Source organism: Malaclemys terrapin, chromosome 7, assembly GCF_027887155.1.
Source record: "Malaclemys terrapin pileata isolate rMalTer1 chromosome 7, rMalTer1.hap1, whole genome shotgun sequence".
NCBI lineage: Eukaryota > Metazoa > Chordata > Testudines > Emydidae > Malaclemys > Malaclemys terrapin.
The window spans coordinates 97,410,498-97,427,834 of NC_071511.1; the positions used below are offsets into that span (position 1 = coordinate 97,410,498).

Genomic DNA, 17,337 nt, shown 5'->3' on the forward strand with positions numbered 1-17,337 from the left:
CTTCATAAATCCATGATTTTAATTCTCAGTACCATCAGGTCCTTAATAACCACCACGGATGTCAAATGTAATATATTACATTATATTGGGAAAGGTTCCCAGCTAAAGGGTTAACTAGAGACCTGGATTCACTGTGGTTTTTAAAGTAAAGCACAAAATAACAAAATTCTTATAACTAATGTTTTACTGTTAGGGCTATTGGCAGAGACCGCTTGAAAGACTGAGTTATGTTTCACTGGAGAAATTCATCACAATTCTAGGATGGTTAGAAAGGAACCTGATGTCTAGCCTGTTTCTCTAAACGACAACTGAATTTGTGATTAAGGTTGCTGTTTATCCTATCCCTGTTGCTATTGTATTCTCACTGAAACTGCCTTCTGAGGACAACAGTACAGCTATATTATGCGGCAATAAAAAAATGGTGTATTAATAGTTTATATATTTACTGGAATTATTGAAAGGTGGAACCAAGCTTCACTGAAGAGTTCTCAGAACCAAGCCAGAATGGGAATTTCTGAGCTGGCCTGATCACTTACTACGTTACCAGAAAACAAACAAGAAAGCAATTGCTACAGTACCTCTTCTCATTAGTCTCATTTGCATCCCTGGATCTTTGCTTTGCAAATAGCTTAGCCATTCTTTTAGCTTTATTCTTTTGTCTACTGCTCATACCAGCTCGAAATTCTGAATCAATCAACTCAGCAGCCTGAAGAGTCTGAAAAATAAGAATCCACTCAATGTCAATCCTGCCTGTACCTAAATTTCACCCCACCCCCCAAGCACAAAAACAAAAACACCCTCTTGTTCTCACTTCCCCATAGCACCCATGTTACTTGAAACCCAGAGCAGTAGTTTGGCACTGTACTAAATGTGACTAATGTGCAACTTATGAAATTGAAGTGTTTGAAAGACAGAGCAAAATTACAAGTCAAGCTTAGTATTTAAAACTTAATGATTTACAATGGCAGAAGCACAAATGAAGCAAACCCACTGTATTATTCCTTGCAGTCAAACAGCCCGAGGTTTTACCTACAGGTTGTTTGTTTACAAGTGAAGCTGAAGTAGGAGTATAGTCCAAATCCTCATCATTGAACAGGTCTTCAGTGTTCATTCCAATTGCAGCTCCCATATCAAGGCCAAGTTTCTTTTGTAACAGTTTCCTTTGTCGTGCTATCCTCTCTTTAGGATCAACTTCACCTAAAAAAAGGTCAGCTTTTATATTTAATTTCAAAACACAAATGTCCAATAGATTTACTGCTGAAGCCTTGATAAAAGTTACAGTAAAACTAAAATATTCTAATTTATGAGAACAAAACAATCAGAGGTCAACTGTACTTTGATTAGATATATTAAATGCCACAGAAGCTTTAAAGCTTTGTAAAATTTCTTTTAACCTAAAATATATTGACCCTTATAAAGATCTGTTTTTATAACCATATAGCTACCCAATTAAAGTGGCATTAGCTTTCACTAGAAAAGTTCTAGAATACTTTTAAACAGCTTCCATGAGACTCACTGAAATGCATTATATGCATGAGATTTTAAAATAACATTTTTCCAGATTTTGTGGAAAAGCACTTTGGAGGAAGGGAACAAGCAGTTACCATATTGCACAGAGGACTCTTCTATCAATAACTGGAGCCTTGCTAAATAAAAATTAAATATTGTTATTTTGCACATGCATCATATTTTTATGGAAAGAGTTTTCCCCAAGAGAAACAAAAAGCCCTGACAAAAATGCAGAGAATGAGACATTTCTAATATCACTCAGAATTTTTTTTATGTTAAGATGACTCAGAGACCCATACATGGTATGTGAACATCTTTACTTCCCTGTTGGAAGCCTGAAAGCCAAGTTTCTCTGAATAGGTCTTTTAAAAAACCAAAAACAAAAAAACCCACGCACAAAAACAAACAAAAGAACCCCCCCCAAACACTGTATCCAAGCCTCTTCTATACTAGTTCCCCCCAAACTAATGTCTCCTGATGAAGAGCTGGATTTGGTAGGAGGGGAAGTATGGTTTTATGGTTGGGTTTAGAACTGGGGTCTGCTCAAAGTCTAGTCCCAGTTTTGCCACAAACTTCATGTGTTAAGTTGTGCAAATCTCATCTGTAAAGTGAAGATTATGGTACTTGCCTACCTCTCAAGAAACTTGCAAAGCTTAATTAAAGCTTGTGAAGGGCTTAGCAACTAGATACCATGACAGTTAGGCACTTCAAGATAACCTACAAATGAAAGGATTTCAATTAATTGAATAAGGCCACTAGCTACATATAAGCCTAGAAATCTAGCTGGTAAACTTTGCACATTCTATTAATTTCTAGATATAGAATAGAGAAACCAATTTGAAGTGGTGTCATCCTTTGGTTTTTGCCACTGCTACCTTCACAACTAGGGATGGACAAGTACTAGCTGAAGATAGCAAGCAGAAAGGAAGCGACTTATCAAGCGGTGAGATCAGACTCTACACACCCTTTCAATGTTCATTTTAACACGGAGTCAAGTGGCTCATATTGCCAGGACCTTTGGGGGGAAACTCAGATGTATGGATTTAGTTATATCCATGCCCATAATCCTGTAAATTCATACATTTAATGTGTGATTACAAAAGCCAACAAAATAAAAAGAGAAAGTCAAACAGCTGCCACTACCTAAAATAGTCCATTTTCCTTGTCCTGGACCATCTTGAAGTCATCTAGTGACTTTGCCAAGACTACAGGGCCATTATTTATGTTTGTCCAACAAGAGCATAATGTTTGATGTACTTTACATACCAATTCACAGAATATTTTCTTTAACGTAGAATCAGAAGCGTAGGACTGGAAGGGGCCGTGAAAATTCATCTAGTCCAGTCCCTTGCACTCAAGGCACGACTATGTATTAGCTAGACCATTTCTGACAGGTGTTTGTCTAACCTGTTCTTAAAAATCTCCAATGATGGAGATTCCACAACCTCCCAAGGAAATTTGTTCCTGTGCTTAACTACCTTCAGTTAGGAAGTTTTTCCCTAATGTCCAACCTAAACCTCCCTTGCTGAAATTTAAGCCCATTGTTTCTGGTCCTATCCTCAGAGGTTAACAAAACAATTTGCCATCCTCCTCCTTGTAACAATCTTTTATATACTTGAAAACGGTCTTCTCTTTTCCTAGACTAAACAGACCCAATTTTTTCAATCTTTCCACATAGGTGATGTTTTCTAGACCTTTAATCTTTTTTGTTGCTCCCCTCCAGGCTCTCTCCAATTTGGTCACATCTTTCCTGAAATGTGGTGCCCAGAAATGGACACAATACTCCAGCTGAGGCCTTATCAGCATGGATCAGAGTGGAAGAATTACTTTTCATGTCTTGCTTACAACACTCCTGCTAGTACATCCAGGAATGAGGTCTGCTTTTTTTTGCAACAGTATTATACTGTTGACTCATTTTGTCTGTGATCCAATCCACTATAACCCCCAGATCTCCTTCTGCAGTACTCCCCCCCGCCCCCCAGGCAGTCGTTTCCTATTTTGCATGTGTGCAACTGATTGTTCCTTTCTAAGTGGAGTACTTTGCATTTGTCCTTATTGAATTTCATCCTATTTACTTCAGACCATTTCTTCAGTTTGTCCAGATCATTTTGAATTGTAATCATATCCTCCAAAGCACTTGCAGCCCCTCCCAACTTGGTATTGGCTGCAAACTTTATAAGTGTACTCTATATGCCATTATCTAAATCATGTATGAAGATATTGAACAGAACCGGACCCAGGACCAATCCTTGGTTTATGTTGTAGATAAGCATAGTAGATAGCGGAGAACCCTATGTAAATTAATCCACTAAATTAAAACAAACAAAAAAACCTTAAGAATCACAGCTACAATTCACTTTTATTTGCAAGAATATTAACATTCACCATATACTGTACATAATTGTCTCATTAGAATGGGTGCTCAATTACTTTAAAACAACTCATTCAGACACCTATATTTTTCTAAATATGGGTACTCTGTAAATACCCACCATCTATTTTTTAGAAATCAGTGTTTAATAGAGGGAATAAAGAAGCATGATATTTTATTAGAAATCCAGATGCTCTATAAATTTCTTACTAGCCTAAGATCAATGAAGATCAGACACACAGAAACAATGAGGAGGCAGCAAAGCTGATGGATAGGGTATTGGCCTAGAAGTGAGGAGTCCTGGGTTCTATTCCCAGCTCAACCACGGTGACCTGCTGTGAGACCAGGACAGGATAGATTTGCACTGTAGGGATGAATCAGGGTTGTATAGTGAATTAGGGTGTTGCCTGTAGGACCCACTCCACCCCATCTCACTTGGAGAAGCTGAAAGGTGTGAAGAGAATGAGGCAAGGGACTGCAAGAAGAGAAGGGATGTTCTTATGCTTGAAGCAGCTGAATGCTACCCTAGAGAACTGGATGTTATGTTTGTCTCTGCCGCAGAGTTTCTATAAAATGCTGGACAAGTCATTGCAGCCAAATGTTTCACAAGTGGATACTAATTGTTTCTTCCTTATTTTGTGAAAGTCCAACCTGAGGCCTGGAGTCTGACTTGCAAAGTATTGAGCACTTGCAACATCAATGAAAGCTATGCTTTAAAGTGCTGTAAAGATGCTCCGTTTTCTGAAAAATTAGGTCCTTGGCATCTCAAGTTGGGCACCCAAAATTACTGGATACTTGACAATTTTGGCCTTAATCTCTGGCCAGCTGTAAAAAGCAGATAATTACTCAGCTGCTAAAGTGATAGGCACCATAAAAGCTATCATGTTAATAATCCTTTATTCAGTGTAGGGTTTGGATGGCACACAGTAAAACAAGGCTGGGGTCACACACTGAAGGAGTATAAAAAGAAACATTGGACAGCTGCTCATTCAGTGAGTACTCTCTCTCCTGTACACTGAATGAAGGCAAGGTCCTGGGGAAAAAGTAGTAAGTGATCATGTAGATAAAAACTTTATAATATTGCATATGCACAAGGGGGTCAAATTAAGTGTGCATAGGCAACTTTAATTCTGGTATTTCATAACTTCTTAGTGCTTGTCTTCTCAGGCTTAATAATGTTCTTTTAACATAGTATTTTATATGTAATGTTCATATAGCTTGAAAAGAAAGAATGCACTTATCATAAAATTGGTTTGTCATTTCAATTTAATATAGCACATGCTGCAAAAAAATGACTTTGAACATAATCTTACCAAGATGAAAGTAGCTATATGTTCTGGCATAACATGCCCTGAATAGCTGAAGAATGGTATTTACACAGGAAAGGAAAGAAACTGTCATCACCCTGCAACTAGGAGAAAGCAGGAGATTTTAAATTTTGAAGAATTCTGTAAAAACCTGCCATGACAAGTTAGGGTGGTCAGATTTCCTTTTCTTATTTTTATATAGAGCTAGCAGTTCACTTTTCAGAAGTAATATTTCCTCTGACACAATCTAATCCGATACTGCCTGCTTAGATATTTAGGGCCCGAATTTCTAAACTCGGAACAATTTTGCAGAAAGTTAGTGCACACATTTACTACTACTGTGCATGCAAATAAGTTTGTGTACACAAATATATACACTTCATTTGTTCATCCAACTGTGGTAACTCTGCATATTTATTGGGCATGCAGGTGCACACACCTGTGTCTCTACAGTTTTGAAACAGTTATACATCCTTACTTACCAAATTAGAAGACTTTATTTCATAAAGGGTATTTTGTTTACTAACAGGAACTCAAGGAGACTAAAAGGTCATTTGCTACTCCAGATAGCAAATTGCAAAAGCAGCAAAAATATTGATTTCACATTCTAATTGATTTCTGGAAGTAAACAAAAGTGCCTTTTGTATAAAGATTTAAGCTTAAGATAGAAGCAATTACTCTGTTGAGTACTACGCTTAATGTATTTAATGTTAATGTAACAAGGACCAACAACATTACGTGACACCCATCATGCAGCACCCATAAAGGAAACTTGACTCTGAGAAAATAAATTGTGTGATTTCTGGTTCTGAGGAACATTAGTATGCAGAATAACTTTTTTTGCAATTTAAATGTATTAGCTAAAGCAGTAAAAGTTTTACAACATACACACTTAAAACCAAAAATATAGATGCTATGTAACTGATAAATTCTGAGAATCTACCTGTTAAGTAGAGACAGGAAGCAATTTACCAGAAGTTTCCAAACTTTGGTGACTAAAGTTAGGCATCTACAATCTACTATGTCATCTAACTTTAGACACCCAAAAGTTTGGAAAGTTTTACCACAATTCCTTTTGCTGGTACTAAATATTACAAGAAAGAATGTTAATAAATAAATAAATGAATCCTTTATAAATCGCCTGCACCCTATTTTCTAATACTTATGTGAAACTGTAGTTAATGTAGAAGGGTCACTGTTACCTTATTGATCAGCATTGGGCATGAACTTCAAAGCCTAATTAATACCACTTAACTAACATCACAAACTATAAAAATTCATTTTTCCTATAGATCTCACCCACATAAGTGCACAGGTTCATTGCCTTTCTACCAATGAGCACTCCACCCTCCTTCCATCTAATCCAGTATCTTTGCCTATCTTCCTAACACCTATTTGTGGATATCCAGTTCTCTCAAATTCACAAAGGCCAAAGCTGAGCTCTTCATGTCCTCTAACATAGTAGTTCTCAATGCCAGCCCACCGCTTGTTCAGGGAAAACCCCTGGCAGGCCAGGCTGGTTTGTTTACCTGCCGCATCTGCAGGTTTGGCCAATCGCGGCTCCCACTGGCTGCAGTTCGCCACTCCAGGCCAATGGGGGCTGCGAGAAGCGGTGCAGGCCGAGGGATGTGCTGGCCGCCCTTCCTGCAGCCCCCATTGGCCTGGAGCGGCGAACCGCGGCCAATGAGAGCCGCGATCGGCCAAACCTGCGGACACGGCAGGTAAACAAATCAGCCTGGCCTGCCAGGGGTTTTCCCTGAACAAGCAGCGGACCAGCTTTGAGAACCACTGCTCTAACACACCCCAACTGTTTCTTTCTTTCACTGTGGACAACACCATGCTCCCAGACATCCAGTGCGATAACCTGCATAAAAATCTTTGACTCAGCCACATCTATAGACCCGAATATTCAGGCCATGTCTAAATGTCATCCCTTCTTCCTATACAATCTCTCTGAAGTCTGACTTTTCCTCTTGTTCCACATAGCTAGTACTCTGTTTAAGCCCTCAACATTTGCATCTTTATTATCTTCTATTCTGTCATTGATTACTAAAACCTTGCTCCTCTCAAGTCAATTCAAAATGCTGCTGCCGCCAATATCACCTTCCTGGCTCATTGCTCTGATGACATTAGTCCTCTTAGGGCATGTCTACACAGCAACTAGACACTTGCAGCTGGCTCATGCCAGCCAATTTGGGCTCATGTGGCTTGGGCTGCAGGGCTGTTTCATTGTTGTGTAGACTTCCGGGCTCAGGTTGGAGCCCAGCCTCTAGGACCCTGCAAGGTCGGAAAGCCTAGGAGTTTACACAGCAATTAAGCAGTCCTGCAAGCCCAACTTTGCTGGCACAGTGCTAACGGTGGGTTTTTCTTTGCTGTGTAGAAATACCCTTAGAGTCCCTCCATTAGTTCTGTCCTTTGTTTTCAAAGGTAAAGAAAAAAGTCTGTTTTAATGGAGAAAGTATTCACAACATTGCCTTTCCCTGCCTAGCTGATCTAGTAATGTATCATGACACCAACTCCCAGCTTCACTCTGTCAACTCCCAGCTTTTTTTGTGCACCAGTCAGCTTCCTTCCTTAAGCATCATGTATGCTTATGCCATCCCTAATACTCAAGAAAAACTCGCTAATATGTGCAGCCACTACCCTATCCTCCTTCAAATCCCTCCTCAAGACTCACTTCTTTTATGATGCCTACCAAACCCAAGATGCAGACCATGGTCAGGCAAGGAATGAGTAGTAACTGGCCTCTTTCCCCTTACTCTTATTAACTTCCCCATTCCTCATCCTACTACTACCTCCAATTTAAAGAAGAACCCCCCAAAAAAGTCACATGAACCTAGCAAAGCAGAACTGTTTCTTCAATGTATTCATTTTCTCAGACGTTAAATCCCTATCTCCTAATTTGTCTGTTTTGTGCCATTTAGACTGAAGCTGTCTGGGGCAAGGATTGTCTCTTATCTGCATAACAACTAGCACAATAGGGCCTCAATCCCAATTGGTGCCTTTGGATACTACCATAACATGTTTACTACCACCACCAGTCTCTGGATCATGAAAGTCCACGGAGAACTTGCTGGACAGCTGGCTAGTCATATGGTGCTGGCTCCTCTCAGTTATTTCCTGCTCCTATTCTTCACTAACAAAACTAAAACAGAGCTTTCCTGATATTGTTTTTCCATGCAATCAAATGCTGTGGTTGTCATAGGAATATTACATGAGAGGTCTGCAAGACCTCATTCACAAGTTCTGTTAAAATGCAGTCAACCCTATGAAAACATTTGAGAACCCCCAAACTATGCTAGCCAACATTAAGGCTGAGCTGTCCAAATCATGATTTTATAAAAAGGCAGGAAAAGCAAGTACTTACAACACATACAGGAAATGCAAAGATATTACAATAGACTTAGGCTAAAAATAGAAAGCCTGTACATGCACAATGTGGCTGAATTATTGTTGCTGTAGAAACCTTAGTTTTTTCTTCTCCTGTCAGTCATCTTCCCTTTGAACTCAACTGCAAAACCTTATTTCATTTTTTCCCCTGCATTTATCATAGCTCTGCTGGGACAATGACTAAAATCAATCCCACTACTTTAGTGCAAAAACTATTTTTCCAAGCAGAGCCGTGTAGTAATAATTCATTCCTCTACCCTACAGAGAGAATTCAAACCGAAAGACAGTTATGATTTAGCAAGTTTCCCACACCTACTTCCTAGCAGTATGGAAGATCCTCAATTGTCACAACCTACAATATGGTGTACACACACACACACGATAACTGGGAAATCCATCTATATACAGATATAAATCAAACAGAACACATACCTGATTTGTCATCTTGGACCTCAAACTCTGCACCAGCAGATCCAAGAAGAGATGCTCCATGTTTTAACAGTCGACAGATATCAAATCTATCAAAACGCAGCCGATCACTGGCACATGAATCGTCCATAGGATTTTCTGAATCAGATTCTAGATAGAAATTAAAAATACAACTTACAGAAACAGTCAATACCAATGCTCTTTCACTTGAGAAGCAGGGGGAAAGAAGGAAGAGTTTCTCAGAAAACTAAGAAATGCATGCATTTTAATTTGCGAGTTTAAAGGCCTCATGGAGGGAAGAATCTACATACCACAATCCATCTGAGTCAATAAAAATATCTGTCTAGATATGTTGCCTTGATGAAGATGCTTATGCTTGATTTTCAGATCTTAGGTAGCTGTGCATTTACATGCCTACTTTGTACACAAACTGATTTGCAGGCTTACGGGACTGATAACACTGCTCTACAGCCAAAATACTTCTGAAATAAATGTAGTCAAACTTTACTAATTCTGGGTCACTGAGAATGAAAATGATGCTTAAAATTGTTGATTGGCTCTAGTTTTCAAGATATGCTATTGGGTCAGTATATACGACCCTTGACTTGGGAACGGTGGAGGATGAGTGAGTTATAAAAGGGAAGGGATCTCAATTTAAACCTAAAGACTAAAGTACATTAAAGACTAAAATACATCTTTGACTGGATCTATGAATAAATCTATGACTGGGTTTGGACAGTACTTGCTTTTTAAGCAAAAAACAATGAATGATGCAATCTGAAGCTGGTATTGCGTCATACATGATATTAATTGCATCATGTTATTCCTAGAAGTCATGGATGATGCAATCATAACGAAGCTTACATCACTCTGCTGAAAAAATTGCCCTATATCAGCTCTAGAAATCATACAGTGTTGTGCTCTCTTATTTGTCAGTGTTTGATTTTGCAAAGGGACACATTTCTGTTTAGCCAAAGTAAGCAGAGATGCCTTGTACTTGTGTGAACAGTGCAGATAACTTCTGCTATGTTTGTGGTGAAGTGACTTTTGCATCACAAAAGCGCAGTATAGGCTCTCTTAACCACAGTGGTTATCACCTTTATTTTGGCTGCAAAATTGGAGATCAGGACAAGAGGTGGGCCCCACACATATGCTGCAACACTTGTGCAACAAATCTTCGCCAGTGGTTGAACAGGAAAAGGAAATCTATGCCTTTTGCAGTGCCAATGATTTGGAGAGAGCCAACAGATCATACCAGCAATTGTTACTTCTGCATGGTGCCTCCAGTTGGGAAAGGTGTGTCAAAGAAGAAAAAGTGGACTGTGCATTATCCAAACATTCCATCAGCTATACGCCCGGTACCCCACAGAGAAGGGCTGCCGGTTCCTGATGCACCAGAATCATTCTCACTTGAGTCAGACGAGGAAGAGGAAGAGGATGAAACTTCTGGTCCTGAACCATCAATGTCACAGGACCCACATTTTCTCCCATCCTCCTCCTCTGAACCACACCTCATAACACAAGGTGAACTGAATGACCTTGTCAGGGATTTGGAACTACCCAAGAGTAAGGCAGAGCTGTTGGGCTCCAGACTACAGCAGTGGAATCTCCTGGCAGGTGATGTTAGGGTTTCCATGTTCCGTGACCGTCAAAAGGATCTTGTCCCATTCTTCTTCATGGAAGGTGATCTTGTAGCCTGCAACAACATCCATGGTGTGATGGCAGCCCTCAACATCGTTCACGATCCAGATGAGTGGAGACTATTCATTGATTCATCGAAGACGAGTCCTAAAGCTGTTTTACTGCATAATGGCAATGTTTTGCCATCAATTCCAGTTGGTCATGCAGTCCATATGAAGGAAACCTATGACAACATGAAACAACTTTTGAGGTGCATTAACTAGGACCAACATCAGTGGCAGCTTTGTGGCGATTTGAAGGTTGTTGCTCTCTTGCTTGGTCTGCACACTGGATACACAAAGTACTGCTGTTTTCTCTGTGAATGGGATAGTTGTGCAAGAGATTTCCACTACATCAAGAAAGATTGGCCACTCCGACAGTCATTGGAGCCTGGGAGGAAAAGTGTTCAGCATCCACCACTTGTTGAATCAAGGAAGATTTTGTTACCACCCTTACACATCAAGCTGGGTCGGATGAAGAACTTTGTCAAGGCCATTGACAAAACACAAGCAGCTTTCAAGTACCTCCGTGGAAAATTTCCAAGGTTAAGTGAAGCTAAGATAAAGGAAGATGTCTTTGTTGGTCCTCAGATTCGTGAACTTCTTCGAGATGATGCATTTGACCATGCACTGCGTGGCAAGGAAAAGATGACATGGAAAGCCTTCCAGTTAGTGGCAATAAATTTTCTCGGAAACAAGGCAGACAACTACAGGTTGTTGGTGGAAAACCTCCTCAAGGCATACAAAAGCCTTGGTTGCAACATGTCACTAAAGAGACATTTTTTGTACTCTCATCTAGATTTTTTTCCACCGAACTGCGGAGCAGTGAGCGACGAGCACGGTGCGCGATTTCACCAGGACATTGCAACAATGGAGAAACGCTATCAGGGCAAATGGAGCCCATCAATGCTTGCAGACTATTGCTGGACAGTGACAAGAGATGCTCCATTTAATGAATACGAGAGACAAGCCAAGAAGCGCCAAGTAGACACTGAATAGGACTAAACTATGTACATAATAGTTTTTTGCCTTTTGTTTCATAATAAATTTTATTTATAACCCCCTTTCGCTGATTTTTAAAGTGTTACATAAACAGGACAGGTGAAATATTATTATGTAAAGCACCCATAAACACATGAAAAGACCTAGGTTTACAATTTATGATTAAAACTCTACTATTTACACAATATACATAGACATAAAATGCAAAAACTTAAAGATCTTAGAAACAGTAGCCAGTTGTTTTAATTGTCATATTTGAATTCAGCACATCAAAATACATAATAAATAGCACATTTTAGCTCTGAAGTAGACGACTTCTCAAAAATTGTAGACCAGTGTAATCTGTGAGCATATCAGGATTTATGTACTTCAAACATAAATGTGGACCTACCCAAGGTCTAAAAAGGTAGACCAATTATTTGCTTCCCTAATTGAAATATACAAAATCTTGCTCTTTACAGCCTAATGTGCTTTATTAGGAAGTTGATGTACCCAAATCAAAATTAGTACAGCCTATTTTCTTCACTTTTACAAAAGCACAAGCGTTTTGTGTGTACATACCTAAAAGACAGAAGGGAGAACTGACTTGTCCAATAATTTTATTTAGCATTCAGGTAACAGAACCAGGATAATACAGCAACATACACTGGGCCACCAAACATCAGTAGGATCAAATGGCTTCACTAACTCCAAAATTAGAGACACAGTACATACAGACCTTGTTCTTAGTAGTTTTAGCCTTACAGGGCTTTTATAGAAAAATAACTGGAGATGTTCAGGAAATATCTGGGCAAAGCAACACAATAATATCACATGACTCCATCTTCTAGTAGGCAGACATGTTCAGTGGTGTAAGAGGGCAAAGTGGGGAGGCAGAGGGGGAAGTGTTTGCAATAGGCTTCAAAACACCCAACTCTGACAGTAAAGCTTTCAGAATTCCATTAATCCTTCTTTTTCACTAAGGTAGGCGCTTTATTATCCCACCTGTTTTATAAAAGAGAAGGGAGGGTGTTTTCTGGGGGTCTAGAAGATTTGGTGGAACCTTATGTTGTATGCTTTGTTAATAAAGCCAAACCCCATTAAGAGGTTGAGTATGGATTCTACCTATGCAGAGTGCGGATTGGGCTTGTAAAGCAGATTGGGAAAGATTGTCTGACAAGTTTTATACTAGATTAAGCGTACATTAGAGTGATTATCAACTGTACATAGTTCACTTAAAAGCACCTTGTTTTGGTCTTGGAGTTGGCTTCCACTCGGGTACATTTTTCACTATTGCTTCAACAGCCTGGCCAGCAGCAATGCGAGTATCCCAATTCGTACTTCTTAAGTATATTAACACCTTTAAAAAAAGATTTGAAAATGAATTGTTATCTAAACCTTTAAATAAATTTTAATTTCATGAGTACAGCAGCCATCCAGTGCTCTGGGTGCTGTACAAGAACATTTTAAATGCAATAGGTCAAAAAGCTCCACTTAAAAGACAGCTGGGACATGGAAGAACCAGTGAGAATACACATTGCTTTATTATCAATAGCATTCATGCTGCTCAACAAGAAACACCATTAATAATCTGATACAACAAACTCAAACACAAAGTTTTGTGTCCTATCATTCTAATTCAACTTACTTCTTTTTAAAATCTAGACTATTTTCTCAGAGCACTCTCTTTTGGTAAAAGTGGCATCATATTCATGACTCTGCCCACTCGGATGATAGCATCAATTGTGGTATAAATACCTATTCAATAAGAACAGAGATGAGATCATTCTGTCGCCACTGCTGTCTGTCAAATATTACTTTTGGTGGTTCTGTTTTGTTTTTAAACTGGATTTGGCCAGATTAAAATCTAGAAGTAATGAAAATCTCAATTTCATTTCCAGTCCTTTAAAATCATCTAGTCACCACCCTGCTACTAATCACTTTTAACCCTGCAACACATAGCTCAACGAAGTTTTGAACTAATGAGGCAACAGCGGGAAACTGAAAAGAGTTAAATTTCTCTTTCCAGATTACAGCGCATGTTGAACAAATTAGGAATTAATCATATCTAGAATACATAGTGAAACCAGTCTTAAGTGACCATCCCAAAGGCTGATAAATTAGCTGCTTAAAGGAAGTGGTCTTCTAATTAAAAGTGAAGCAGAATAGTATTCAATATATTTAGGGGATTCTTTTAGGTGGTCTCCTAAAAATAGGAGACTGCCAAATAAGGCTTCCTTGTAGTATCAAAAAAAAAAAAAAATCTAGTTTTATTCTCATTTCAATTCTCTATTTGCCAAGGCTTTGATGTTACATTAAGAAACAAATGCTTACTTTAGATAAGAGATTATTCAGTTCATGGGGATGGAGTTTCACCACCTCCCCAAGTTGCTGTGCAGCTGCTTTTCTTGTTACAGGTGTGGTACCAGTGTCCAGTAAAATGAAGAGACGATCAAGCCTACACAGATGAAAAAAATGCTGAATGATTATACTTGCAGAATTTGATTGGCTAACACCATTAACATAATCCCATCAAACCTTCCTCCATACCTGACAATTTGTGGGGAGTTGGTTGCTTGGGGACTGACAAGATATAGATCAATAGATCTGCAATTATGGTTTTTAGTAATAAAAGTTTACTCATTCTGAAAGAATTTCTAATTGAGAATAAACCAGAACATTGATCAAATCCAAAATGGAGTAAAAAAATCTTTCATTATAAAAGTTACAGTTTATCCACTTCTTTTTATAAACCTGCAGAGAATTAAAAGGGAATTCACAAAGTTATAATCATGATCAACTAGTTGCTCATCTCAGAACAGAATGGAAATTCTCTGTTTCAGGATAGAAATATCTTTGAACTTCAGTAACACTTTATATCCCAACAGTGATATGGAGAAGTGCTATTACACAAGTGCATTTGGACAAGACTCCAATAGAAATAACCCTAATATTCGACATTAAAATTTTTGCTTGATATGCAGATTTATAATCCATTATGTCAAGTTCTGCCTTTCTTTTGGATGCCAGTTTTGTCATCAATTCTCATTCTTCCCCTAGCTGAGTAGCCAGATGTGTAAGCACCAAACCAATAGAATCTTTGAGGTACTTTTGTCAAACAAAGGACTAACAGCACAACAAGTACTGTAAAACATGAGGTCTTCTGTATAATACTTTACCTCACTATTAGCTGAGGCATCATGATGGCAACATTTAAGGCAAAAAGATTGGACTTTATAAGAATAAGTAGTTTCATAAAGAAACTTTCCTACAGTATTTTTTAAAGAATGGAAGTGTTTGTGATTTACGAATAAAAATTCTTTCTAATTGTGGAGCACATCAATGGCTCTCTTTGCCAAGGGATGTGATAAACACTCCATCACCACTTAGAGTCTTTAAATCAAGATTAGAAGCCTTTCTAAAAAGATATACTTTAGTTCATCTAGACATTGAGTATAATTCAGGAATTACTGGGTGAAAATCAATGGTCTGTACTACAGAGGTGATATGCAGACTAGATAATAAATGGTGTTTTTTGGGGCAGAAGGAACTACTATGAGTAAATCACTAAAAATACTCATCATACGTTACAATAAAATATGAAGCTCGCCTACATTAGCTTGTCAAGATGAGGATCCAAAACAACTCCAATCTTCCACATACTCAAAAAGTCTGTCATTTAACTCAATCTGTCCCTCCAGCTACCAGCCTTTCTCCAAAAACTCAAAGAATGTTTAGCCTGGTCACACTACTTCCTCTTCCAGGAAAAAAAAAACAAGAATGTGTCATATCACCACACAAGAAACCACTATCATGGCCCATCCCCCAAAATTCTAAAGCCCAATTCCAATCCTGACTAGGGAGAGTCTACTGCCTCTATGCAACACCTATACCTATACATCCAGAACTAAACCCCTGAAATCTCACAGCTTCAAAAACACAAGTCTTTCACCGGGAAGATCTAGGACAGGGGTAGGCAACCTGCGGCACACGTGCCAAAGGCGGCCCGCGAGCTGATTTTCAGTGGCACTCACGCTGCCTGGGTCCTGGTCACCAGTCCGGGGGGCTCTGCATTTTAACTTAATTTTAAATGAAGCTTCTAAAACATTTTTAAAACCTTATTTATTTTACATACAACAATAGTTTAGTTATATATTGTAAACTTATAGAAAGAGACCTTCTAAAAACATTAAAATATATTACTGGCATGCGAAACCTTAAATTAGAGTGAATAAATGAAGACTCGGCACACCACTTCTGAAAGGTTGCCGACCCCTGGTCTAAGAGAAAAAGTTTTGCAGCTTGGAGAAAAAAAAAGGGGGAACATTCTCTCTCTTCCTCCTCCAACCCCATTATCCTCCTCCCAATTAAGTCAATGGCAAACCTCTCTCCCCCGCCCCCATCACCCCAATCAATTGACATCAATGGGAGGAAGATTTCAGCTCACCACTCCCGCTGAAATCAGTGGGTATAGGACTGATCCTGAAGCTAGACACCACACTTGTTAATAACTTATTCTGATTACATCTGGCTTTCTACTTTGATAGCACTGAGGCATTACTGAGCTAATGGGCAGACAAAAACTGAGGCCTGGTCTACACTACGACTTTAATTCGGATTTATCAGCTTTAATTCGAATTAACCCTGTAACCGTCCACACTACGACGCCATTTAATTCGATGTAAAGGGCCCTTTAAATAGATTTCTGTACTCCACCCCAACGAGCGGAGTAGCGCCAAAATCGATTTTAGCAATTCGAATTAGGGTTAGTGTGGCCGCAATTCGATGGTATTGGCCTCCGGGAGCTATCCCACAGTGCATCATTGTGACCGCTCTGGACAGCAATCCGAACTCGGATGCACTGGCCAGGTAGACAGGAAAAGCCCCGCGAACATTTGAACTTCATTTCCTGTTTGCCCAGCGTGGAGAGCACAGGTGACCACAGATACCTCATCAGCACAGGTAACCATGCAGGCTGATAATCGAAAAAGAGCACCAGCATGGACCGTGAGGGAGGTACTGGATCTGATCGCTGTATGGGGAGAGGATTCAGTGCTTGCAGAACTTCGTTCTAAAAGACGAAATGCAAAAACTTTTGAAAAAATTTCCAAGGGCATGATGGAGAGAGGCCACAATAGGGACTCTGAGCAGTGCCGCGTGAAGGTCAAGGAGCTCAGACAAGCCTATCAAAAAACAAAGGAGGCAAACGGTCGCTCCGGGTCAGAGCCGCGGACATGCCGCTACTACGCCGAGCTGCATGCAATTCTAGGGGGGGCTGCCACCACTACCCCACCTTTGTTCGTGGATTCTGGGTCGGGGATAGTCTCGACGCCTGAGGATTCTGCCGATGGGGTAGAGGAGGAGGAGGAGGATGAGCTTGCAGAGAGCACACAGCACTCCATTCTCCCCAACAGCCAGGATCTTTTTATCACCCTGACTGAAGTACCCTCCCAAGCCTCCCAAGCCAGTACCCAAGACTCTGACCCCATGGAAGGGACCTCAGGTGAGTTTACCTTTTAAAATATAAAACTTGTTTTAAAAGCAAACGGTTTTTAATGATTACTTTGCCTGACTTTGCATTCGCGGTCAGTTCAGCTACTGGAAAAGTCTGTAGCTACTGGAAAAGTCTGTTAACGTGTATGGGGATGGAGCGGAAATCCTCCAGGGACAT

At 39.5% G+C, this 17,337-nt stretch overlaps 1 protein-coding gene across 2 annotated transcripts in view; it reads right to left on the minus strand.

Moving 5' to 3' along the window:
• BTAF1 (B-TFIID TATA-box binding protein associated factor 1) overlaps positions 1-17,337 on the minus strand; it is a 110,813-nt gene that overhangs the window by 81,573 nt on the left and 11,903 nt on the right. Inside the window, exons 2-6 of one of the 2 annotated variants that reach the window (XM_054034838.1) lie at positions 14,001-14,124; positions 12,912-13,026; positions 9,010-9,156; positions 1,034-1,197; positions 579-715 (exon numbers count right to left, since the gene is read on the minus strand). In XM_054034838.1, coding sequence (XP_053890813.1) covers positions 579-715; positions 1,034-1,197; positions 9,010-9,156; positions 12,912-13,026; positions 14,001-14,124 — 687 coding nt within the window. Of the gene's footprint in view, positions 1-578; positions 716-991; positions 1,198-9,009; positions 9,157-12,911; positions 13,027-14,000; positions 14,125-17,337 lie in introns of both variants that reach the window. The other variant, XM_054034837.1, reaches the window with a different exon arrangement.